Consider the following 26,529-nt stretch of genomic DNA (forward strand, 5'->3'; position numbering starts at 1 on the left):
ACCCAACACTGTACATTGTGCTGCCCTTTGGGACAGACATCAGTAGAATAATTGGTCTGTCTGGTGAATAGTTAAGCTCTGAACTCACTGGAGACCTCTACCCTGTCAGTACCTTCAAATAAACCATTTGTGTATTTTGAAATTGCAGTCACAAACACTCACTCGGCTTACTATTTCGTGCTGCTCACCTCAAAATGTTGTGCAGGTTCTATTTTTAGCACCCTTTTTCAATAACACATTATAGCCTTATCTCACAATACCCAAATGCAAGCAGTTTTATCTGCTGAGCCGACTCAGGTTACAGGTCTGGAAACAAGCATTGTGTTGGTGTAGCCTGGGAGCTTAGCTGTGGCACCTTTGTCTGTGGTTAATATGATGTTAGAATGGAATTAAATATGGTTGGGAAAACTAGGCTTTTCTGTTGTTGTACAAGATGGGGATCTCAGATTCCCTTTAAAGCTAAAGTGTGTCATACCCTGTCTAATTTTATATTCTTCATTCTGTTGAAATATTGGCTTATTATCTTAAAATATAAAATTACTTTTCTGTATTTATACTGAAGATACTGGATTTATATTAACTGGAAAATCAAGTTTTGGTATGAGTACTGAAATGGATGTATCTTGTTAGCAAAACTGTCTGTGTATATTTGTTTAAAATATATATATTTTAAATAGTCCTAAGATTGTGGTGAGTGAATTTGTTCCTGTGAATTTTGGTATGCATTTGCAAAGAGAATAGTGTTAAATGCTCTGAATCACTTTTTTTTAAAAACAGAATTGTAAACAAAATTCTTCTTTTTTTGTTTCTGCAGCGATCCTTACGTCAAGCTTTCCCTCTATGTTGCGGATGAAAACAGAGAACTTGCCTTAGTCCAAACAAAAACTATTAAAAAGGTAAGTGATAAGGTAAATCCACACTAATATGTTTTCATTTTAAAGTGGAAATAATCTCCATCCATACTGCGATGACTGAAAACACGTCACAGGACCAATGAGCATGTGCGAACCGACGTAAACAGGAAGCAGGAAGTTGGTTGCTGGGCTGCTGGCGTGCCCATAGTAGTATCCATTATACTATGTAGTATGCCATGGAAAGATTCAGTGTGCCCCAATGCATAGCATAGCAAATGTAGTATGCCATAAAATATCAGCCATTCAGTCAGATTGTACGATATGCAAGCCTGTTGACCACAGACCTATTGCTCTAACCTCACACATCATGAAAACTCTGGAGCGGCTGGTTTTACGTCTACTGAGGCTTGAGGTCAAAGACAAACTCGATTCCTTGCAGTTTGCATACAAAGAACACATTGGAGTGGATGATGCCATCCTCTTCATGCTTCACCACGCCCTGTCTCATCTGGAGGAATGTGGAGTTTATGTGAGAATCATGTTCTTTGATTTTTCAAATGCATTCAACTCCATCCAACCCACCATCCTCAAAGACAAGCTCACAGAGATGGGAGTGGATCCTTCCTGTGTTTCATGGATTACAGATTACCTGACAGGAAGACCACAGTTCGTCAGGCTGGGGAACTGTGTTTCTGGGACATTAATGAGTAGTACTGGGGCTCCACAAGGAACAGTCCTGGCTCCATTCCTATTCACTCTGTATACATCTGACTTCAAATACAGCACTGAGTCCTGCCACATTCAGAAATACTCTGATGACACTGCTATCGTGGCATGTATCAGAAATGGACATGAAGCTGAATACAGAGATCTGATAAGTGCCTTCATTGACTGGAGTCACAAAAACTGCCTGCTACTCAACACCTCAAAGACAAAGGAAATGATCATAGATTTCCGCAGATCCAAACCCCCTCTTCAGCCACTGAACACTTGTGGCGTGGACATCGAGATGGTGACATCATAAATATTTAGGTGTCCACCTTGATAATAAGTTGGACTAGTCCACAAACGTAGACTTCATCTACAAAAAGGGCCAGAGCCGACTTTATTGCCTCAGAAGACTTCGATCACTAGACATCTGCAGTAAGATGCTGCAGATGTTTTATCAGTCTGTGGTAGCAAGTGTCCTGTTTTATGCTGCAGTCTGCTGGGGAGGCAGTATAAAACAGAAGGATGCAAGGCGTTTGAACAAACTGATTAAAAAAGCTGGCTCTGTGGTTGGAATCAGATTGAACACATTGGAGGATGAGGTGGGGAGACGGGCACTGAGCAAGATGGAGGCCATTCTGACAAACATGGATCATCCACTTCACATCTGCCTCAGTGAACAACGAAACATAAGTGGACAGCTCCTATCCCTGCGCTGCAAGACCGAAAGATTTAGGAAATTTTTCTTGCCATCAGCAGTCAGGCTATTCAATTCAAAATTAAACAGATAAGAACCCTGACAACTGAATTTCCCTTCAGGGATGAATAAAGTGATTCTGATTCTGATTCTGCATGTTTTTGGTGATTTTGACCCACAATACTCTGCACAGTTACGATATGTCACGATCTCTTGAATGAGTATAAACAAGCTTGAGCCACCAAAAATGGACGGACAGCTCATTTTGCACTACAGACTGCACTACAATCTGTTGATTTTGTAGTTTGTCAGAACTATATGCCTACTTAACTGATTTGTACTTTATAAATGCAGCTGTAGTGCATACTTCCAGTAAAATGACAAAGCTTGCGATGTAGAACACAGTCACTGTTTCTTTCTGTATACATGTTAATACTGTAATCCAAGTTTTCTAAAAATCTTAACCCTAGAATGAACTTCTAAAAGGTCGTTGACCTAAAATTGTAATTGCATGTGGAAAAATGTCCACCCCATCTGACAAAGCTATGCATTCAAATTTTTTAAAGAATCAGAATCACTTTATTCATCCCCGAAGGGAAAATGTAATGTTTTTGTATTGCATCAGATTGGCCACTCCTGACACAGTAATCTGCTACACCACACATGTACTCTGCAACCATTTACAGTAAATATGGCTTTCTTCATTCTCCTGCAAGTCACAGTTCTGAGATCACCAGAACCTCCTACCACCTTCCCTTCCTCTACAAATCAAGGCAATCATGTCATCCTGAGAGAAGGAAACCACAGGAAGCCAGGGCTTCCTTTTTCTGTTCAGGCGAGTCTAGAGGGAGACATTGGCCGAGCTCTTTCCCCCCAGTGGCCTATTTTTGGGAGGAAATCTGTTCACAGCAGGGGGAGCTATTACTTGTAATTAATGCAAACTCCATTTAGAGGATATTTTATTTTCAAAGTGGAGTGTAATTTTGATTTATTTCCAGCTCTGTGGAATGCATAGTTCAAATTTCGCACATAGCATCCTGCTACGTTATATTTTAATTATTTTGTCGACTAGGGCTTGCTGGAATATATAATATATAATATACACTGGGGTGACACTTTGATGTAGCGATAGCCTGACTCTACATATTCTTATTTCGTCGTAAATTTCTCCTTTCCTGGTTCTTAAGGTTAGCTTCAAGTAGCTGCCAGTGAAACCCTCTGCTGGAGTCAGTCAGCTCAGGCCTCCATGCTGGCAGACATATGCTGCCAGTGGACATGGTTGCTTTATGGGATATAAATAGCTGACAATGCACTGCTATGTGGAGCAGAAAAAGAAGCATCACCGCTTAGCTCTTCTCTGGGCTCTATGTGTCTTTAAGTGGGACACCTTTGATGGAATCTTTGTTATTGAAGCTAAGAGTTTGGCTTGTGGCAAGACGACATGGAAAAATGATGGAAAGTCTGACAAAAAAATGAAGAGGCAGCCTGAGACCACCATCAGTATCTAGAAGTTGCCCTGAGCATATACCAGCCGCTGATGTTTGGCATACTGTTGTGTTTATTTTCATTATTTTTTCATGGGTTATACGTCATGGTGCATGGATTTTTGGTATGAAAGGAACTGCTTGTCACAGTGCAATGGGTTTGTGTATAATTCTCAGTGTTTGTTTTAACATGGATGCTATTGTATCGCTGCTGTAAAATGTTGTGTTTATTAATCGGAGCGACTCGTGAAATTTAGACTTCATCGACATTTGAGTGTTTACGTCATTTCAATCACCGAAAGGAATTTTAATGAGAAGTGTCACATAGTTTTCAGGCCAATAAAATATCAACCGTGTGAGACAGAAGGAGGGAGTCAGAGGAGTTTATTTGCTCAGCCGATCCACTCAAAGTGGGTGAAAATCCTCATGGCCCGCTAATCTAAAGGCTAAAGCCAATCACCAGGACATGTTTGCTCCAAACTTCCTCTAACGACGTAAGAGGCTCACTGACGCACGAGACTGAGCCTAATTTCTTACTCGGTCTCTTTGTGCTGCTCTGAATTGGCCGGGTTTCATACATCTGTTCAAATTAAAGAGGGTGTTCTCTGTGCCTTAATACACAGCTACTGATTTTGTTTTGTCTAACCATGCCTGTACATTTTGTTTCAGACCCTTAATCCCAAATGGAACGAAGAATTCTACTTCAGAGTGAGTTTAGATTTTAAACTCTTTGCACGCTTTAATGAATTCTCTTTCTTCACTTGTTTACTCTGGAGTGTTAGTGCTAGAGTTGTTAGTCTTTGGTTGCAGTTTAACTCTGAGCTGAGTCCCACCTCCTCCACCACTGCAATCAGACAGACCATATTAGACTTTACAAGCTTAGCCACATACGTATGACAACTCCTCCCTGGTTATTTATAAAAGAATTATAGTTCAGTCCTATGTTACAGTGATTAGATGACTGACCACCTTCTAGCCGCAGTAGTTGTGAATTATTGTGGCTCAGAAGCAAGCAGATAGTTTTCTACGATGTTTGTCATGTACGTACACCGACATGGCTTTGTGTGCCACATAACCACTGGGTGACTGCTGTAACATCTCCCCTGTTATTTTGTTGCCCACACAGGTGTGTCCGCAGAATCACAGGCTACTCTTCGAGGTGTTTGATGAAAACAGATTGGTAAGATTCACACTTCAAAACCTCCTACCCTTCACTACGTCTGTTTCAGATATCCACGTTATTTTTAATTTCATTTTTATTTTATTGCATCGTTTGCAATCCCCATAACTCTTTCAATTTATTTCATGCAGTGTTTCTACTTGGAACTGTCTACAAAATGTATATTTTCACATCTCATTACGTTTCCTTTGGTGATAATGGGCTCTCTCCAGCACGACTTTGTTTTATGCTGTAGTCTCAATAATAATAATAAACCATAATATGTCACCAAATAAAGCGTGATTATCGTAAAACTGATATCGCTGCATTTTCCTGAAATTGTCCTTTTGCCACAGAAATCATCAACAACCTAGAATGAGTTGTATTGACTCCATCTGCACCCCTGTGTGTTTCTTTCCCTGTGAATGCTTTCTCACGCTGCCAGATTTAACTTCACAGGAGTTCAGCTGTAGGCTCAAGCAAACATGAAAAATGTACAATGTACGGCTTTTTTGTCTGCTTGGTTCATTGCTCTGCTGTCGGATTGTAGTCCCCTAACAGCTCCTACATTCCTCTTATGTCAAATTTCTCAGATTTCCCCCACAGACAAGAACACTACTTTCCTTGACTTGTGAAATTAAACCCGTCGTAGGCCCTCAGTTGCCATGACAACTAGATTAAATGTCAAGTGTGCAGCAGTTAAAAACAGCTCAAGTAGGCCTTGATAATCAATTTACTGATGTACACTTGTGTATAAACTTAACTGTCTTCAGCAGAGAAGAAGGTGAGTGAAGTGGTTGTTGACATCATGAAAACCTCGTGATGTCCACATCATGTTCTGTGAAATATATGAGAGGTTTCACTTGCCTTGTTTATTGTTTCTTGCGTTTTCTCAGTACCTCAAGAGTCTGGATCTTGAGTTTGATGTTTTGTAAAACAAGCAGCGGATGCAGACCAACATAGTTTTGGTGTTCTTGGCTGCATGAAGCACATTCTGTCTGGGCCTCAGGTTCAGGGCTACGCCTCACTCTTGTACATGCAAGACCGTCGTGGGAGGTTGAAAGATGTGAGATTCAGTTTGTGGATTGCACACTCTGTAGTTTCCTGATAGTTTTGACCAAGTTTAGACTGGAAGATTTATTGATCAAATCTCGTTCAGTTACTTTAATGTGCTTAATTCATGTGCTGATACAATCAGAGCATATATTGCTCCATGTTCCACACGCCCCTGCATGGGGGAATTGTTGGCACTTGGCCCTTTAGAAAAGGGCAGCTCTAATTTTTCCCTCAGTACAGTGAGAGCTCTCTGTTGCAGTATAGAAGAAGATGACACAAGAAAGCAGAGCACAGGCAGCCTCAAGCACGGTCCTCTCCTTATATGTCTGAGGAGATGCTCACTGTCTGTCTCTAGGTGCATGCCAGACCAGCTCCTCCACCACTGGCTAGTATTTCTTTGAAGGGGCTGCTCGTTCTTTCACATCCATTAATTTATGGTTTATTTGACAGATGAGATGAAAAGCTTGTGAAATGCTATGTGTGAGAGATTGTAGTTTGCTTCCAAAATGCTCTAGTTGCACCAAATGTCATGTAATGTGTGTACAATATTCCGTATATAGGAGAACTATTTGTGAGACTGAGAGCTACGATAGAATTTCAAGACAGAAGTGGAATAGAGCTACAATACAGTGCAGTGTCTAGTTCGAGCAGGCATGTTATGTCATTTGGCAAGCTGGGCTTGCTGCCATTGCACCACACATTGGCATTTTGTTTCTTTTATACAGAACATTCTCCATAACATTTCACACACACACATTTATTGACTGTGCCTCACACTGTAGGCAGTGTGTCATCACTAAGTGTAACAGGCTGCCAAGCCATGATTTCTTCTTGTACTACAGTCTTTTCCATTTGGTTCCTCACTCCAGTCAATATTGCTTGTCTTCTTGATGCCCTCTTGTCCACAAAGCAGAGCTTTGATTTTTGCCCTCTCCTGTTTTTCTTTTTTGTCAATGTGATAGACTATCTGTGGCTTGTTGCAGCTTCCTTTCTGAGACAAATAAGGTGACACACTGTGGGCTAAACCGCAGGTCGAACCAGTCATAGAAGTTGAAACAAGGCAGACACTTTCTGACCATGTAGCTCTGAAATGCCAAATTATGATGGGGCTTTGTCAGTTCTGTTCTGGAGGCGGACAGCTCCTCCACTAACTCTGGCTTCAGGGCGAAGTAGCCTAAACCCCCCTTCTTCACATGCTGATGCACTGGTGAATCACATCGCTGTCGAGCAGAATAGAGCGTTATCTCATGAATGTACAGTATGCTGTATGTACAATGTCTTTTTGTTTTGCTTTGTATTCTAGCCAGATAGTACATTACACGTGCTTAAGCATCATAATTCGTGTGCCTAATTTCATTCAGTCTTGCAGTCGAGGATCACAGCCGAGTTGTATCATAGGCGGATTTTTGGATGCAAGCAGAATGGCCTATAAATCCACCAGCCAGCCAAGTGTTTGGCTGTTTGGGAGACAGTGCATGTCTATTCTGTTTCAAGCAGACACATCCTTCCCCAGAGAGGGATGTGCTGTTTGCCTTATCAAAGATGCAATCTGTCAGATATTCTGCTCTTTACTGCTGCGCTGTTTTTTTTTCTGGTCCATTTTTAGCAACAATTTTCTTCTGCTTTTTTTCCCAGTTGTTAACCCACAAGACATAACAGAGCACAGTTTGTTTTTCAGATTTGTTGTTATATTTTTGATGATTAGCTTTACTTGAAATGTAATGGCTGAATTAGCAAAAACATATGCACTTTATGTTGTGACTTCATGTGTACCTGGTTGAAATAGGATATGAATGTCACATGAATGTGTATCTGTTGATGGATGTGTTTCTTCTTTTCAGTTCATATTTACTACAATATTTTAAGTCAAGTTTTTAATTATCTTGAATGACAAAGAGATGCATTTTGATATTTAGCATTACTATAAGAAACTGAGCTGCACTAGCTTAGATAGCAGTATTTGCTAATGGAATGAAGCTGCAGGTAATGTCTAAATTAAGAGGTTAAAAACAACATGAAAGTAGAAACAAGAACGCTGATGAGAGATGTGGAGGCAGATGAAGAGATGGGATGAGAAAGAGATCATATGATTGAAGGGAAGAATGGATTGGGGTAAGCAGGATGTAGCTGGGGGGCCAGTTGGCACTTGAGGGCAGTATGGGGGTGTAACAGGAGGTGGTGGGGCCATTTGTAGTCACATGACTGACAGGCAACCCTCTGTCACCTCGGAAACCAGGAGCGCCGGTCGCTCTTATCCAATCATGTCAGGAATGCTGGCTGTCACTCGGCTTAGGCTATTTCTGCTGTCGTGTCGCTAGTGCTTGGTAGTGCTAAGAGTCTGTTACAGAGGGATCTTCCTTCCTTTTTTCTATTTTCCCCCTGTAACACATCCTCCCTTTAGCCTTCACTCTGCCATTCCTTTGAGTGTAAAGTTGTCAGCTGTTTTGCACCGGCTGTTATGTTTTTCGCGGTGCGACTTCGTCTTTTTTCCATGCAGTTCAGTGTGGGAAGGAAAGTTGTGGAAGAGACTTGCACCGGGTGGGAGGGGGAGACGGGGAGGGGGGATGGAAGAAAAAAAAAAGGGGGGGATCAGTCATCTAGCCAGCCAAAGTAGAAGTGGGCGACACTAGGAGACTGAGACAGGAGCCAGTGGAGAGAACCAACAGCCAGTAGGAGAGAGAAAGTGAGAGGGAACGGGAGCTGTGGGACGTTAGGGGAAAATGGCACAGCGTCTGCGTTTGTACTTTGGCTCGGGCCGCAGTAACACAGCCCCGGAGATACTGGAAGGAGACTGTGAGGAACAGCAGGGAGACATCGATGTGGTCACGGCCCTCCGCATGCAGCCACCTCCAACACCGAGGCCTTCGCAGGACTCGGCCGCGCAGCACGTCCCAGCGACGACTTTCGGTGTGCGCTCGGAGCCTTCGCTCAAACGCAGCTCCTCCATGTTCATACCTCAGCTCGCTGCCTACACAGAGCCGCGTCCTACTAAGAGCTCGTCCATGCACATCTCCCTCCAGCGCTCCAATGGATCAAGTAATGGGGATTCCAGTGGCCATGCTGATGATGTCCCGCCACCCTGTTATACTCCTCCAGGACCTGCGCCTGCCTATACTGAACCACAGAATCAAGCAGACTTTCCGCAACAGCCACCTCCCCCATACAGCATCTCAGATTCTTTAAACTCGCACGCCGTCCCCACAGAGCCGAACCTGCCCAAACGCAGAGTCTTCAGTATTGGTTCCAGTGGTCATACTACGTATAGCAGAGGTCAGCCTGGCATCAGTGTTGGTGCCATTTGCATCCAGAGGAGTTCTTCAGACGGTTCTGATGTCCGGCATTTCAGAATCCTCCCTTCCAGTGGTGCTGGCTGGTCTGTCCAACAGCAGAGCCTCGACCAGTGCTCCGGTATTAATGGTGCGACACAGAGACTAGTGTTTCAGCTCCAGCAAAATCAGAACCAGGATCAGAATCAGGGCGGACAACAGGCTGCTGCATCCCTGGACGAACGCACAGATGTCGGCCATGACAACTCCAGAGGTTGCCAGACAATACGTTACCCCAGAATTCGACTGCAGAGAACCTCGTCTCACCAGAGGCTGTTGCTGGAGAACAAACACCAGAAAAGCGATGCAGAGAACCAGACTATACAAGAAAATCAAACGGACGAGGAGATGGAAGCAAGAAACAGATCTAATGGTTGTACTTTTAAAATCAGTGGGGAAACACCCAGAAGGCAACCACATTTCAAGATTTATTTTTCCCCGGGTGGAGATCAGGATGTGAGTTTTGGCGATGAATCGGCAACAAATAATCCCAAGGTAAATATTATTGGAAACATTAGTAGGAATGTAGACAGGCTTCAAAAGTTTCGGTGAAAAAACTTTTTAGATGGAAATTTTTCATCAATTTCTAATAGGTTCTAAAGAAATGAATATGGGAATGAATAGTATGAAAATCCTCTTGTTGCTTATAATATATGAAAGCTTGTGTGTATTTTGGCAAAGAAACTGGGAGACAATAAGGCTATGATCTTAAGAATTAGAAGGGAACTTATATGTCTGTAGTTTCACATCTACTTTCTAAAGTTTTCTAGTGTTTAACATATTTTTCTCACTGATTCCGCTCCACATGAGGACAGGTCTGCGTGGTGCAGGAAGAGGGTGGCGACATTCTGGGAACTGAAAATCACAGACACAGTTGCCGAGCTAAATCACACACACTCAGTGGCTTCCTTTCACTTCGTAACCACAGGCATTTGAAGTTTTACACACATCAGCCAGTTCAGTTCTGAAAAGAAAACACGAACAAGCGTACGGATGAATGGATAATATGCCCTGATGCACTTGTTGCCTCCTGGTTGACAGAAATGTGATACTTTAGTTTTGATAATACCCGTACTCCGCAGTCAGTGCTCTTTAAGAGTTGGCTGTTTCTATCTTTAGTCTGTTTCAAGCGTGGTTGTTGATTTTGAGAGCAGGCAGGCGGCATGTCTTCTGTGGTTCCAGGCTGGTATGGATCCATATCCTCGCAGCTGCTCTGCAAGTGATTAAGAAATGAGATGTCATTACAGCCCAAACAACAATCAAGAAATTTCACAAGAGCTATCAGTGTTTCCTGAAAGCCTGAAGTCTTCTGATGCTGCTGTCTGTTCTCATGCTCAAGCTTTGGGAGGCTAAACTGATCTGAATGTGTCATATTGTCTGATTTGCTGCTCATAAGCTTTATCAAATCCCTTTGGATATTGGACTTTAGAGAATGATCTGCAGCCATTTTCCCTTGAATTTTAAATTCAGGCTGCTGCTGTGAATAATACATAGTAGATTTTAAATTTAAATGATGGTGCTGTCATTGACTGCATTAGGAACAGTCCCAGTAATTTGTCATGAGGACTTTGGCTCCAGGAGGGACTGTAAAAAATGAGAAATAATTTGTACTGGACAAGCGGGACATTGAATCTGCTATAGTGTTTCATAACCTGTTTGAAAAAGAGGTAGTATTTATTTACAGGTTCTTTTTACATGATGTACCTATGCAAATTATAACCAGTTAGCCGTAGAATAGCTGTGTACACTCATGGTGCTTTTGAAGATGGGTCTCATGCATACTCCAGCAGGTTTCCACAGGTTTATTTTGACGTAAACAATAATTATTAAAATATTTTTATAAATCTTTGGCAATGCTTTACATGGAAGGAATTGCGATCAATACATTCATGCTAGACCTCAGGCTATCACACAATACATTCTGGTGAGTAAAACTGAATCTAAAGATACACATTGTGACTAGGAGACTACATGACGCACCTTTAATGCTGTATACATAGTTGTTTACTGTAATTATTTAACACTAACACAATACAAAGATGGAAGGAATTGTACTGAAATGTGTGCCTGTATCTCAGGTCTCATCTCTGACTCAAACCTTTATGTTTCTTTTGGTTGGTGGCTTTGTGAAGTTCACTTCAATAAATTAGTCACTCTGGCCTTCCTAAGCAGTAAGTCTAGACGACACACTGTATCTGCAGTGTGATAAGAGTTTCTGACCTTGAATCCAGATGCTGTAAAGGCACGATCTTGCAAAATATCTCTTAGATTTTGGCAAGGTTGAAGTCTGAGACTTGCATGATTAGACTAATGGCTTGCTGTCACTGGCTGTTCTCCATAAATGCTTCTGCAATCTTTCGTTGTGTTTTTGCCTGAACTTAGGCCACACTTGAATGCATTGTACACACCTCCTCCTTTCATTTATTTAACATGCATGGCATTGTGTGACTACAGGGCCTCCTGTTTCTCCTGCAACAAGGAAATCCTTATTTAGACCATAATGACAGGTCTTCCCCAACTGGTTGCCTGGAGTTGGAGTGCCTCTTTTAAAGCCCTAACATGAGTGTGTGTTTTGTTTGTGTGTGTGTACCAGACAGGCTAGCTGCAGACAGATATGCCACTGTGCCATGCCCTGCCTTTTGACGCCGCTCAGTTGCCATTCACAAAGAGTTCCCGCAGGCCACTGGGCTGACTATATTTACCTGAGACAGGCCTGTGGATGGATGGCGGGGCCTCTGCTTTTATTTTGGTCCAGTAGTATGTGAGAGGGATTCAAATGGCTATTGTTGTGAAGGGTTTCTCTCTGTCGGCTCTCATGTCATTGTAATTCAGTCGTGTCAGCACGGAGACTGTTGAGTAGGTGAGACAGCCTTTTCACACCTCAGTGCCGGTCTGGATTTGTTCCAGGTCGCCCCATATCATAAACTCTCTGTTAGCGCTTCATCCTGTAGCTTCAGTTGCAGTTAGCATCACAAGTTCCTATCACTTAATGTACTTTCCTTCATTCTTAAAGGATTTCTTATCTGAGCTCTCATGTAAATTGCGCAGCAGCATCTCTTTCCATACATTATTTCAATGAAAACTGTTTGTGATTATCTTAACTAGTTGCAAGAATATAGTGTCTAGGAAGAAATGTCGCTGTTGATGTTTTTCAGTTTCATTTTTCAGCACTGTGTGTCACAAAATTTAGTGGAATCCACATACATTCCATGATGTTGAAATCTCAGAATCTGATGAATAAAACTGAAACTACAAGCATGAAACAATAGGTATGTGAGAAGCTAAGGTGTCACAACGTAGGGTTTTATTTTTTTTAACTAACTCTACAGATGCTTTCGTCCCCCTAATGCCTCAAGCGTCTTCCTTTCTCTCTTGTCCTTCTCTTGGTTCATGACACCCTCCCTTTCCAAGTGTAACCTGGTCCTGGGAGGCAGCTGCAGGGCTCAAATGTGACCCTTTAATGACTCTGCAATTATATCCCACTGCACACACATACCCACAGCTTAAAATGCTTGTTATGGTTAAGGACGTAAAAAACAGCCACGTTTCCCAAGAGGACATGTATTCCATATGACGCTCCCTATTTAATAGAGTAAAAGCGACAGGATCACTGTTGTTGATATGGCAGACGTTATTAAATACATTTTCCAGGTTAAGATTAAATGTCCCATGACTCATCACTTCTGAGAGAGGAGGAAAAACTTATTATTATTATTATTATTCATTATAAATTTGATAAATAAAGCACAAAGGTTACAGATCAACACATGAAAGATTGTAATAAGATACTGTTGTGCTCGTGCTCTTGTGGTCCAGGTTGCTTTTCTTGCTCTCTTTTGTTGCTCTCTCCTGGTTCAGATATGGCTGCCTGATTTGAATTACTTAAGAGTTATGCAAGCAGTAAGCGAATTGTCAAGTTGGTTTGGGAAATGAAAGCAGATACTGCAGCAGTTTACACAGTAGTGGCTTTTCCAGGAAGGAATAGTTTACTGTGGGTAGATGTGTGTGTATGAGAGAGTACCCATGCATTCACAAGTCTCTGTTTATGTGCCTGTGCATTAATATCTCAACGTTTTAATGTGACTCATTTGTAACCTTTCACCACTGGATTCCAGGCCTGTTAACAGTGCCTTTGTATTCTCAACACTGCTTCCACTTCCCCCCTTTGATTATCAGAATAAACCAATGTAGCTACATTATACCTTGACCTCAAAACTGGCCAACATAGATGTAAGAAAGTGTGAACTGTGCAGCCTGCTGTTTACACAGTCTGTTTTGCTTCTTTTTACTTTTGCTAACTTTTAATTAAACTATATTTGATTTAAGGAGGTGCTAAGCACCAAAGCAGAAGTTATCAACTGTTTTATAGACTCAAAGCTCTTCTTTGCTGACTTAAAGTTAAACAGCCGCCACAAATATTATTAAATTTCATTATCAGATCAAGTGAATACTGAGTTCCCCACACTTAGAGTTCAGATGGAAATTGTTTCCATAACTTCATGCTTTTTATGACTGGACTGCTTTCATGCAGCAGTGGAGCAACTTTTACAGATCCCACAGCATTGAGCTATTCTTCTGTTTTACGTTAAAGCTTGAAGAATAACTGATCAGTCTTCAAAAGAAACATTGTGTGCAGTGCACTGTGCAGCAGAGCAGACTGCAGGCTGCATTTTTATTGAGAGTCTTAAACTGATCATCAATATTTTTTTATTGCAGACTCGTTGGTGAGTCATTAAATCTGCAACAACTCACAGGTGGTTCACCAGAGGCCTGAGCAATTAAATAATATGTACTGACAATAGACACTTCATCAGTAGTTATAAGAAAGTTATTTGATTGCTTCACTTAAATATAATAGATACAAATTGCCATGAAAGCACAGAATGAAAACAGAAAGTCTGGTCTCATCAACGACCCCCAAGTGTGCTCCATTCCTGGCACATAAACAGTCTTATTATATGTGTTGATAATGGAACATACTCCTTTTCTTTACTCTCCTCCTGGCTCCCAAGAACCACTAATGTGCCACAAACTGGGCCTTATGGTTCCCTCCGCTTTGCCTGTAGACTTCCCATGGTGGAGGCAGTGGCTGGTGGGTGCTGGTGGTTGCCCTTGCAAGATGGGCTTCATGTCATAAAACACCCACTAGTCTGGTCCTGACCAGACAACCCTGTGTGGGCTGACTGGCTGGACGTGGTGCAGAGGATGGTGCGGTGTCCCTGTTAAGTGACACCCGGCCATGGCCAGCTACTCAAACCCTTTACCTAAGCACAATGCGGTTGCTTCACTCTGGTCACCCTCCACGTATGACCACATATCCAAAGTTCAAGAGTTTCTTTAAAGTTTGGTTAATGCATCCTACTGAATTGCTTTCTGTATCCAATGTGTGTCAAAGTAAGCTCACTGTGTTCGCTGTGCTTAGTTGTTTTCATTTATGTGTATGTTTTCATTGTTCTGTTAACATTAAAACTATTACTTGTGTGACTTGTCAAGTAGAGCGGGTAAATTGAAGTAAAGCTTTTTCTCCTTGGTCTTTTTCAAATTTGGACATTAAAAAATTACTGATATTGACTGAAACATTTTAATATGAGAAGTTTTGTAGCTTAATAGGTCTGCCCTTAATCACAACTCAAAGCCAAACTAGTCTTCAGAAGTGCAATGCATTGTTTTTTTCAGTCTAGCTCCCCTGTCAAGTCAGTGTCAGCAAACAGACATCACTGTTAGTCTATGCCTCTTGTCTAAATAAGTTGTGTCCCACACACAGGCTACTTCCAAGAATGGGCTTTTCCATCTCGGACAGGTAATCTTTCCTCGATCGTGGACAAATCCTTGGGCCTCTTAAATCTGAAACACAAACCTTCCCTGGTTCTTCCCTCTTGTCACATCTGTCCTTCTCTCCCCCTGTCTGGTTGACTTTGCTTCTTTCTGGTGGCAGTGTATGTTATTTTTCCTTGCTGGGTTCACAGGTTTTTCTCCTTTGAAGTGATACCAAAGGCCTGTCCATAAATAAAATCCAAGACTGAGCCTTCTGTCTGGACACCTGTGGAAATCTGCACAGATTAGTCTGGACGATAGTAATGCAGTCAACTGATAAACCATAACAAACTATGGCAAATGTTGTGTGGTATAGTTTAAACGGTTGAAGAAATTGCTTAATTTCTCTTTGCTGCCTTGCTACTATCTGACATTGTCAGATCTCCACGGGTGTTCATAAGTAAGGCTAGAGGTTATTTCTGGATGGAGCTGCCTATGAAATGAAAATATTTTTGTCTTTCTTTCTGTCTGTGACAAATACACACAAAATGCTAATGGGTATTCTGGTGCACCAGGTAATTTATCTCAACATTGTGGTTTTCCCCTCTCTACCCTTGCTGGAAATTTTGGTTTTCCCCAGACACACTTAAAAAGCTGTTGCTTCTAAAATTACACCGCTAAAGGTGACCTTCTTTTTTTCTCTCCTAGACCAGAGATGATTTCCTGGGACAAGTTGATGTTCCTCTCAGTCATTTGCCGGTGAGTTATTTACAGACTGACTGCTTTAACACTGTTTTGAATACTCAGCTGTTTCTTATCTTCAGTTTTGCTGTGCCTTATTAACCTCTGTGAAGGTCAGGCAGAGTGTGTGCGTGGGTGTGCCTGCCTTGAGTGTGAGAAAGTGCTAGCCACACAAGTAACGTTTTGTTGTGTATCAAACAGCACTCTCCTTGTTAGAGATGGAAAGCGGGCTGTCTAGAATGTAAACAGAGTGAGAGTCCTGAGGGCGGCTGTCCTCACTGCCAATGGAAAAAGCTACACTTGTCAGATTCACACACTCATACATGCTAAGAGAGTGTGGACTGTTGGGAGATAACAACAGCTTTTGAAAACAACAACATGCAGAATTTGTGTGCACTGCTTGTTTTTTTTTGGAGTCTTGTATTTGATGTAAATAGACACCAAGATATCGTACTGAAGCTGCTATGCCCCTCCTCAGCGTGCCGTCAGCCTGGTTGTAGCTCCCTGAAGTTCTCTCTAAGTTTTCAACCTTAAAAGCCTATCAGTAAAAGTTGTTGGGGTTAATTATTAATGTCCTATTTGGTTCCCATAGGTCTAGGAAATTATGAGTAGATAAAAGCTTCAGCTGAGTCATGTTGAGAGGTGAGGCCTGTAGGACAAGACAGAGAATATTTGGTCCTGATGCAGCTTAATGCTGTCTGCTGCTGAAAATCCTCATTTTGCCAAACAAAGGGGCTGAGTGGCTACATGTTATTGAGATTTTTGCCTTCTTAATAGTGGCTGGACATTACTACAGTCTCGCTTCTCGTAGAGCGTCTTTACTTCTTGGGAATTAGGACAGTGATGCTGAGTCATGAGAAGTGATCTGGTATCTGCATTTGCCTCGTGGAACCTTGAGCTCCACTTTCCAAACAGTTTCCTGCACTATACAGCAGGCAGTTTTACCCCAACTCATTTCATACTCCTGCTTTGAAAGGAGCCCAACATAGGGCTTTAACAGCAGTGCTTTCAAGCAGTTATTTAGATTATTTGCAAAGTCAGAATCAATTCTAAATGCCAAAGGTGTTTCATCATATCTCTGATTTTCTTTCTTCTTCTTTTATAAATTAACCTTTTTAGCATTCAGGATTACACTTTTGATATGGAAATTGACAGTCTCATTCAGTGGTGTCTCAACAGAGCAGCCAGTGTGGACTGGTTTGGCCCAGTCGTAGAGCAGCATGAGATTGCTGTGAATTACAGAAGACCTTTCTGCTGTTCAATATGTAACAGGAGAAGCTCAGCATTGCATAATGATCCTCGAGTGGCTGTGCAGACTGTTGCAACCATGCTGTAAACTGCAGGCTGTGATATTTTGGCAGTGTTTGACGTGTATTTTCTTGTTTGTTCAATTGAGTCCTGTCAACAAATGCCTCCTTTTAATTTGACAGACTGAGGACCCTGCTATGGAGCGGCCGTACACATTTAAAGACTTCCTTTTGCGGCCAAGAAGGTGAGATTTGCTAGGTGCAACAAACAAGATTTGACGAATAATCTGTGAAAATAGTTAAATATAATCATTTCTTTGATGGAACTGTGTCAAGTTTGGGAGTGACACATTATCACCCATGGTTTGCAACACTATATAGACTCTGTCCACAGTAGCAGTAAGCAGTAGAAATATGTTTATGTGAGTGTCAGTTAAACACAGAAGAAGAAATACCATCTGGGACTAATAGGCCGTTTGGAAACGCATGAACATTTCAAAGCATTTTGAGCAGATGTTATTCTTCTAGTCACAAGTCCAGGGTGAAGGGTTACCTGCGTCTGAAGATGGCCTATCTGCCCAAACAAGGAGGACACGAGGAGGAGGCAGGAGAGATGAGGGAGGAGGCTGAGGTAAGATCTTGGCCGCTATTGTTGTTGAGTTGGTTTAAACCGCTGACTGAGCATTACCTAAGCCATTCTTTTGACTGTGTTTTTCATAATAACATGAAGCCAAACCAGACTCTAGTTTTATGCTTTTCTTCCACACAAAGACAACGTAGTTCTGAGCTTCAAGATGAAAGTAAATGTCCCACATTGGCCCAATAGAAATGTGAGAGCGGCCTTTACTAGGAGTGAGTGAACAAAGGAAGACTCTTCTTTTGCTTCTTTTCTCTGAGAATTCATGAAGCATCTTGCTGCCAGAATCTGGTGAAAGTCTTTTCCAGGTCAAAGTCTGGAAAAACCATTTAAAATGTGGCCTGCTATTTGGAGAAATAAGAGCTCCTCTTTTATTTCAACGTGTGTTCTTGCCTGTGTGTTCAAGTGTGGAGTTTGTGTGGGTTATGAAAGAGGGCACGATAAGTTTACATTTTAAAGCAGCGAAAGGTTACTCAGATAAGATGACATCTAGCAACGTCCCTTCACTGCAGGTTCAGTCTGACCTTCACTGTCTTTATTTTGGTTTCCTTCCCGGCACACCAATGCTTAAAGAGAGTTCAAGTGTGTCCACTGTGGTAGTGATATTGACGTCCAAACGTTAGCTCAGTCATGCTCAGAAGTACGAGCTTAAATAAATAAGTGACAGTCAGCGTTAACTAAAACATTTAAAAGCACAAAACGGCAGTAAGAAATAATGTAACAAACCACACCTTTAATGTATTTCTTTGCCAAATCACCTTTTGTATCAGATAGTAGCTGATGTTCATGTGTGTCTGATAAGCGGCTTACTGGGATGTCTGTGATCTTTGGCCTGAGCTACCAGTCACTCAATAGAGTAGAATAGAATAGAGTGACTTTAATAATAACTCAATAATACCATCTTATGTAAAAAATCTTGACTTTCTGTTTCAGGGCTGGGATGAGTCTGCAGACTCAGGATCCCAGCGACCCCAGCAGCTACTGCCCCCTTTGCCTCCAGGCTGGGAAGAAAAGGTGGACAACCTGGGACGCACCTACTACGTCAACCACAACAACCGCACTACACAGTGGAAACGGCCCTCCAACATGTATGTCTGGTCTCTTGAGATTTTGTTAGCCGTGTACATGAGAGATACAGGCATGTAAATGATGAATCAATAATCAAGTAATTACCATGAATGATTTAACTAATTAGAAATATATTAACCAATATGGCAGAAGAGGAGGGACATGCATGTCAGGAAATGTAGGTTAGCTGTTGCTTCTTACTGTTCAATACCGTAGCGACTTTAGATGATGGTCGCTACCGGCAGTTCCATGTTGACAAGCAGAGAGCATTGTGGAAGTTTAGCTACTACAGTGTCGCCATGAGAAAGTGTTCTGTGATGCCTAATGCCAACCCGTCATCGCTCACGACTGGTCGGTCGCTTTAGTCCCTAAAGCCATCATGTAGCCAGATGGATCGGCTTTTGCCATGTACATTTGAAACAGTTAAATCAGGACACAAAATGATGCCCAATGTGTTCATTTTTGTGTTTTTGTTTTAACCAATATTGATTATATGGTAACGATGAGGCAATATACAACAACCTGCTCACTTAGCAAAACAAAACAACATGTGGAAATTAGGAGAAGTAGCTAACCTTTCCAAAGGTAACTAATTCTGCCCAGTTACACATCGCTAAAGGTCGCTGATGAACAGTTTTTTTGCAAAATAGATTTTTCTATGTTTTCTATGTTATTTTTACACTTCGACAGATTTTTTTATGGATTGAACAAATATAACATGTTTATGCTAAGCTAAGCTAGTCCCCTTCTGACTTAGGTTTGTATTTAAGGGCTAGGCAAAAGGAAGCTGAGATGAAACAGTAACCTAATAGACACATTAGCCATGGATATGATATTTTTAGAACAAGTCTGCAAATCAAACTGATTAGTGAAGACTTAAGCTTAAATTAGCTTTATCTTACTTTTTTACTTTTTTAATTTTATTATTATTATCTTTCAGCCCTAGTTTACTACCTTAATCCTCCTTGGCACTGTTAATACTGCCTTAGCTACTGATTTGATCATGGTTTTCATTTATATGTGAAGTGTGGTTTCTAATATCACTTGTTCTTCTTCAGGGATGTGATTTCAGAGACTGAGAGCGACAATCAACAGCGGCAAATCAACCAGGAAGCACACCGTGTCTTCCGTTCGAGACGCCACATCAGTGAAGACCTTGAGAACGAGCACCTGGAGCCCAGAGACATCGACAATGTGAGAGAATAGACTGTAGACATGCATGAAGTGTACAGACACGTTGAGCCACGGTCATTCCAAGCGATTTGGTCAATAAACATTATTACTGCATCATGGCTGTATCTCCCTGTTGTTCCCGTAGTCCTGGGAGCTCATCACAGAAGAGGATCCTAACGACAGCTTGTCCCAGTCACTGCCCGGTCCCTCCTCCATCTTGACCCCACAGCACCCGCCAACACCCGTCACCCAGGAGTTCTCTGAAGATTTAAATCTGAGGCTGTCTCTTACTCCTGATACTAATGGCGAAGTGCCAGGGCCCAGCTCTGCTCTGGTGAGACTAAAACACTGTCATTTGCCGTAGTCAAAACCTCAGCCAGTCCAGATTTAAATGAATTAATGGATTAAATGTAGGCAGTCAAACACATTTCCAGACCAGTACTTTTTTGTTAAGCATTAGAGTGACAGGCAGTGCTAACGATAAAATTTTTACTCCCTTCCCTGCTTGCTTTGAACAGACCCAGCTGTCAAACAGACTCCGTTCCTCAAGTATGACGGATGGCGTCAGTGATCAGGCCCAGGCTCCTCCTCTTACGGTACGTATCTCTGAACCCTCGATGTTTCAATAGCTTGTTCACTTTCTTCTTTTAATTCCTCCCTCTCCTTGTTACGTAAGCAGGTTGGTATTGTTGTGTCATTTACCGCATGTCTGTGCTTCGGTTGTACCACATATGAAATCACCTTCTTTGCTCCTCCTTGCATTTGAAATTTCCACCTGATCATACTAAGCAGATGTGGCTACCTGCTCACCCGTTCTTCCGCCTCTCCTTCAATTTTCCACTTATTCCACTTACTGCGCTTTTTGTCTCTGTAGGATCACCACACCTCCTCCTCCTCCTCTCTCATTACTGTTCTCTGCTCTTTGTGACTCACTTGCTACTATGTTTGGTGTATTGTAGAAATGTTGGCTTTCCAGCTGCGTCCCATCAGAATAACTATACCCGTAGGAACCTTTGATAGGCACACAAGTTTAAAGACAGCCCCGTATCAGTTCAGGCGTTCCCCGTAGAGTCCTGAGTCACAGCATCAGTGGAGATTCAGCTCAACAAACAGTCACAAGACCTGAATCAGATGTTTGTCACACAGCTGAGTCACCGCAGCGAGCTCTGGAATTGTCAAGCCAAGGAAAAGTACAAGTGCTGATGTCAGTCTTTCCCTTGAATGATAAGTTTCTCAAGACGACAGTTGAGAAGCCATCTGAGGGGAAATACAAACTCCATTTGTTTTCTTTCTGTCCCGGGTTTAATAATTACCCTTGGGTGTAGTGAGCAATTAAGTATTTGAAATAGAAAGACGCTTTCCTCAGGCAAAAACAGTTTTCTTCAACTGTGTTTGTGCCAGAACCTATAAATATAGAAACCTAGTTACATCCAAGCAGTTTCTTAATGATATTACATGTGCATTAAGGTGGACGGGTGCTACTTGTATGTGGGATTGTCTCTTGGATAAAGATAGACATGACTCATTATTAGAAGTTAGTGACAGTGCTTTTTTTCCTGATCACTGCTATTATACCATGAATACAAGTCAGCTCATCCAGTGGATTTGTCACATCCGCCCTCTGTAATACTGTTAGGCTTCTAATGTGAAAAATATTTGTACAGTTAACGTGGCGTTGTAGTAATGGTAGATTAAGATCAGCCACCCTAAGCAGAGCTATGGGAAAACTAGAATTCATAGGTGATTTGAGATGTGTATTGGTTTTATGAGTACAACTTTTTAGGTATGATGAAAGAATGGAGATAGCAAGTAATGTCTTTTACTCTGCCTTTATTTGTAACTTAGTCCTTATATAATTATCTGAATACAGTTTGGAAATAAGTGGTGGCCATCATAGTAGGCTGAGAGGTGGCTATAAATTTCAAAGAAGTTCAATGCAGATCTGAGCATATGTGTACACGTATTTTTGCTTTCTTTTGAGTTTGACGTTAGAAATAACAGTAGAGCTCCTTCCTTACTGCAGTTTTAAAGCTGGGCGCTGTTATAGTTATAAACTGAAAGTCAGGTTGCTCGTTGTTTTCCAAGTTATGCAGTTTAAGTTGAGCAGACTAATACCCCGTACACATTTTTGTAAAAAGCTATTGTCGTCTTACTTGTGGCACATCTTTCTTGGATGACAAGTCAGTTTCTTTATTACTTTTCTGCATTTGATCATTTTCTTAAAGTTGACATTTCAGATTCAGACTCCTTTTGTGAACTTCTGGGCAGTAAATCACTTCAATGCTCTGGCGTCTTGGGCTCATAACTGTTTTCTCTGACTGGTGTTCTGCAGCCTCAACATAATTTCCTACTTGGGGTGAAATTAAAGATGGTGCACTGGCCGAGGATTAAATTTACAGTTCAGGGGAAAGAGTCTCCTCTCCAACAGGAAAATGCGAGCATGATAGAGCCTGAGACTGAGACTGCCTTGTTTTTTTTTTTTTCTGCCTTAATATTAAAGTTGATTTATATTCCAGTTTACTGTCCAAAAGTACCCAACACCAGCAAAATCTGCCTCTTGTGTAATCAAATCATCCAATCACAACAGCAGTTTTTTTTCCCCCTCTCTTCGTGTGCTTCTTTTGGTATCTCTCTCTTTTTTTTTTCTTTTTTTTTTTTGAAATTCACAGCCACTACACTTTTCCACCCTGGCCCATAATCACAAAAATCTCCTCTTTCTGCCACTCCTCGTCTCCTTTGAGAATGAATGCCCCACTTTGTCCATTCAGTTTTTCCTCACTCAGCCTTCACTACTTGCCCCTTTACTTCCACCCTGGCATTGAAAACATAACATACTGTGAACTAAAGACCGTCTTCCCCTGTTGTCTACCACCAGCAGAGGTCCCAGACCAGGAGAACAAGAGCTCAAACTGTCTCAGGTGGTGAGGAGCCTATGGTAATATCTCAGTCTATGTACAGTATAAACCCTGTAAGTCATACACCCCTTAGTTGTAGGATGGACTTTATGTCACCTGAACAGTTTTGTGAATAGCTTTTAGCAAAGCCCCATGAGGGTTTTCAGTGTACTGCTACATATCCATTGTTTTGGCTTTGTTCCTAGTCAATAAAGCACCTTACAAACATTTTCAAATATGACACATAATATAAAAAATAATACCTACAATTTTCTTTCTGAAATGAAAAGCAGAAGTTTTAAAAAAATGCTCATTTGTGACAGGTGATTGATTTGTTTTGTAATATGATCACTTGAAAGCTGATCACACTGTACATGCCTAAATAACTTCTCATTTATTTAATTCTTTTATAGCTGATCTTGTGATGCACTGAAATGCTAGCTTGGAACAGCAGTTATCTGTGTTACAGTGTGTGTTTGTGTGTGTATGTGTGGTGTCATTACATTAAAACAGGCAGCCTGGTAATCAATAAGTAATGCCACTGATCAAAGCCATCACTGACAATTAATAATCTAAAATGTGTTGTTTGACCGTGTTGTTTTTGCACAGTGAAATCTAAAATGTCAGCAGTTTACGTTGTGATCGACTGGTTGACTGTTTCAATAATGTTTATGCTACAAAGGGTTAATGGTTCACTCAGGAAAGCAACAATGATCTACTGCTTTTCCCATGTGGTATTTATTTTAGTGCCAATCTGTCTTTCATTGTGTTTTGTGGGTGAAAGTTGACTCCAAATGCGTATAAGCCTTAACCCTCTGAACTGCAGGCAGTTTTGATGTCTTTTTCTTTGCTCCCATCACATTTTTTTTTTTTTCTCCCATCACATTTTTACTGACTGTGGGGTTGTTTTCACTGCAATATGAAGTCCTGCACCTCTATGGAAATAATAAAGCTAGAAGTAGAGAAAAAATCCAAATGTCTTTTGTGCAGTATGAAACAGTTATAGTGCCATAAATCGTTCAAAAAACTTATTTGATTACATATTTTACAAAAACTGACACAACTTTTGTCTTAGTGCCCACAAGTGTTACCAATATTGGAAGAAATGTTGACTGTGCACACTATAGGTATTTTTCTACACAGCCTGCAGTTCAGCCAATTCCCTAAATTTTTGTCACGACTGTTGGTCACAACAAATGGCTTTTTGGTTGGGCCAACATGTAGAATACATTGATTTTAATGAAACCTCATGCTATTAAGCTTAGATTTTGTTGAAGTTCCTGGTGGAACCGAAAGAAACACATGATTATTTCAAGTTTTCAAGGGTCTTCGAAAATTATTCTGTCTGGTGTCACGATTTCTGGCTCTGATAAACAGTGTTAATTTGTATTTTTTTTTTAACAAGTGAAATGCCTTGGGGTTCAGAGGGTTAAAAAATCTTTTTTTCATATGTTGTTCTAAAGTGTTTCCATATTGAGCAGCTAGAATGGGAAAAGATTGTTAAGCCTTTGTGTTGCTAGTAGATGATAAGAAAAAAACATGTGGTATGTTGGAACAACTCTGGTTCTCAAATCAACTTTATTGAAAGCACACATCTCTATTCAGTTGTCTCTTTCCCTGCAGAATCATTTAGGAATATTAAAAGATTCCCTCCACGTGTCTTGAAGCCCATTAGCCTGTACTGATTAGCTGTCTTTGCTTTGCTCTCTCTCTACACTTGGCCAGTCTCCCTCGGCGACTGCTTACACCCTGACCACTCCTGGCCTGCCCCCTGGATGGGAGGAGAGGAAGGACGCCAAGGGAAGAACTTATTACGTCAACCATAACAACCGCACCACTACTTGGACTAGGCCAATTGTGCAGGTACAGCAGGTCTGAAGGCTGGCTGTCGGGGTTGGCTGGACTCTATACATGAGACTGGACGTTACCTTGGTCCCTGTCGTGGCCTTGGCCTGTGTGTCGGACCTCTACTTCCTCTATTCCCCCTTGTGTTTCTCCTCTGTGTAGCCGCAAAGAATGACGGAAAGAGACGCAGCTTTGAAACCTCAAAGTCTCTTTTTCTGTCTTTCTCTCTGTCTAGTTTCCTGCTCTGTCCAACTTTGCTGTTCGTCTTCTTTCTCTTGTCCAGCATTTTGTTTGATATTAGGATGAACTCTGTATTGGTCCCTCCTTTCAAAACCCTGGCATGGAACTGCAACCACCACTCTTCCCTCCCTTTTCCCATTTCGTCCCTGTTTTTCCACTCGTCTTCCCCTGTCTTTCTGTCTGCAAATGAGGCAGCTCCACGTAGTCTGAGCTCGCGGAGAGACGGCTCCATGGGACTGGGTGTATGTTTGATGCTCATGTCTCTCCTCTTTAAAGTCCACACTTTCATTTGTGCTTGTTTCCAAACGCTGCTTGCTGTATTATACCTGTTCATCATCACGTAGTCTCCTCATTCTTTGGTTCTCATCTGTTTTTGTTATTACTCAGAAGGAGAGGACGCTGCCAAACGATTTACATAACAATGTCGTAAATGTGGGTTTACCCATTGTGCCTGCCACATAGGCTAGGGTTTGAAAGTACTGGAGTAACACTAACTCATTTCAAGTCTTTGTCCCTGTTTTCCAGTTGGACATATAGTCTTAATATTTGTTTTTATTTTGCATTTAAAATGACAGAGATGATTGTTTTGTTCAAGGGCCTAAATGCGCCTTGCTTTTAAGACTTTAGGAACTCATTTCCTGAGAGAAAAAGCTCACATCCAGACCATTCCGGTGCCGACAAGCGTCTTTGACAGCATGAAGTTTTGTGTTCGCAAACAGCATTGCTTGCTTTATTCCCGCCCCACTTAACCTCAATAGTGCTGTTCTCACTGACAGCTGACTGAAGACGGAGCCAGCACCTCAGCAGCAGCGTCAGGAGGAGCGTCGGCCCTGACACCCGCATCCACCCTTTCCTCCTCTTCCAATGCCTCCAACAACCACCTCCATGAGCCCCAAGTCCGACGACCTCGTAGCCTCAGCTCCCCCACTGTCACCCTTTCCACCCCCTTGGAGGTGAGAGTCAGCCCTCTGTACCATCCCGTTCTGTCACACCTTTATTCTTTTCCTATTTCCACCCCCTGAGGACTGTCCTCTTTCTTTTCCAATCTCCACCCCCCACACTTTCTTTTCATGCTGGTCCAAGGTGACCAAATCATGATCTTCACCTCTTTCCATCAGTCTGTCCTTCATTTCCTTCTTCAGCATCACACCATCTGCTCTATTAGTGCTCCCCTTTTCAGGGGAACTCCGTCTTGATGCTGCTTCTTTCTCTTCCTTCGTTTACGGAAATGTGAATCTCATTGTTTAATCGATCTTTTCTGCTCATCTCTTATTTTCATCTCTCCATTGATGATGATTTTCTTTCTTCATACTGCTCTTTCTTTGTTTTCATCAAAGAATAATAGAAGTAATGGAACAGCTATAAACAATGATTTTTCAAGTGATATCATTTGTGCTTTACTGCGGCGTTAGTAATAGTGATCAGGAGGCTTTTGTGAACCTTATGCACCCTTGGCAGAGTCAGCATTTCATTCTGGAGCATGGTGTGTTTTTCAAGAAAGAACACTAACAGGATGAAACTGGTGTAAATTACTAAGTTAATGCTGCATAAATAAATTATTTACATTGATTGTAGGTCCCAAATGATTCTTGTCATTCGCTACAAGAAACGTGAGGACACCCAAATCAATGATTGAAAACCTAATA

At 41.6% G+C, this 26,529-nt stretch overlaps 1 protein-coding gene across 5 annotated transcripts in view; it reads left to right on the plus strand.

Moving 5' to 3' along the window:
* The window catches only part of nedd4l (NEDD4 like E3 ubiquitin protein ligase), a 55,279-nt gene that overhangs the window by 12,027 nt on the left and 16,723 nt on the right, over positions 1 to 26,529 (plus strand). The window contains exons 3-15 of one of the 5 annotated variants that reach the window (XM_022218893.2): positions 815 to 896; positions 4,413 to 4,451; positions 4,870 to 4,923; positions 15,747 to 15,797; positions 17,210 to 17,271; positions 17,555 to 17,657; positions 18,597 to 18,751; positions 19,790 to 19,925; positions 20,050 to 20,238; positions 20,423 to 20,500; positions 22,780 to 22,839; positions 24,524 to 24,661; positions 25,660 to 25,836. In XM_022218893.2, coding sequence (XP_022074585.1) covers positions 815 to 896; positions 4,413 to 4,451; positions 4,870 to 4,923; positions 15,747 to 15,797; positions 17,210 to 17,271; positions 17,555 to 17,657; positions 18,597 to 18,751; positions 19,790 to 19,925; positions 20,050 to 20,238; positions 20,423 to 20,500; positions 22,780 to 22,839; positions 24,524 to 24,661; positions 25,660 to 25,836 — 1,324 coding nt within the window. Of the gene's footprint in view, positions 1 to 814; positions 897 to 4,412; positions 4,452 to 4,869; positions 4,924 to 8,602; positions 9,780 to 15,746; positions 15,798 to 17,209; positions 17,272 to 17,539; positions 17,658 to 18,596; positions 18,752 to 19,789; positions 19,926 to 20,049; positions 20,239 to 20,422; positions 20,501 to 22,779; positions 22,840 to 24,523; positions 24,662 to 25,659; positions 25,837 to 26,529 lie in introns of those variants that run through there. The other 4 variants (XM_051938588.1, XM_051938589.1, XM_051938590.1 and 1 more) reach the window with 4 other exon arrangements.

Source organism: Acanthochromis polyacanthus, chromosome 18 (assembly GCF_021347895.1).
Source record: "Acanthochromis polyacanthus isolate Apoly-LR-REF ecotype Palm Island chromosome 18, KAUST_Apoly_ChrSc, whole genome shotgun sequence".
Taxonomy (NCBI): Eukaryota; Metazoa; Chordata; class Actinopteri; family Pomacentridae; genus Acanthochromis; species Acanthochromis polyacanthus.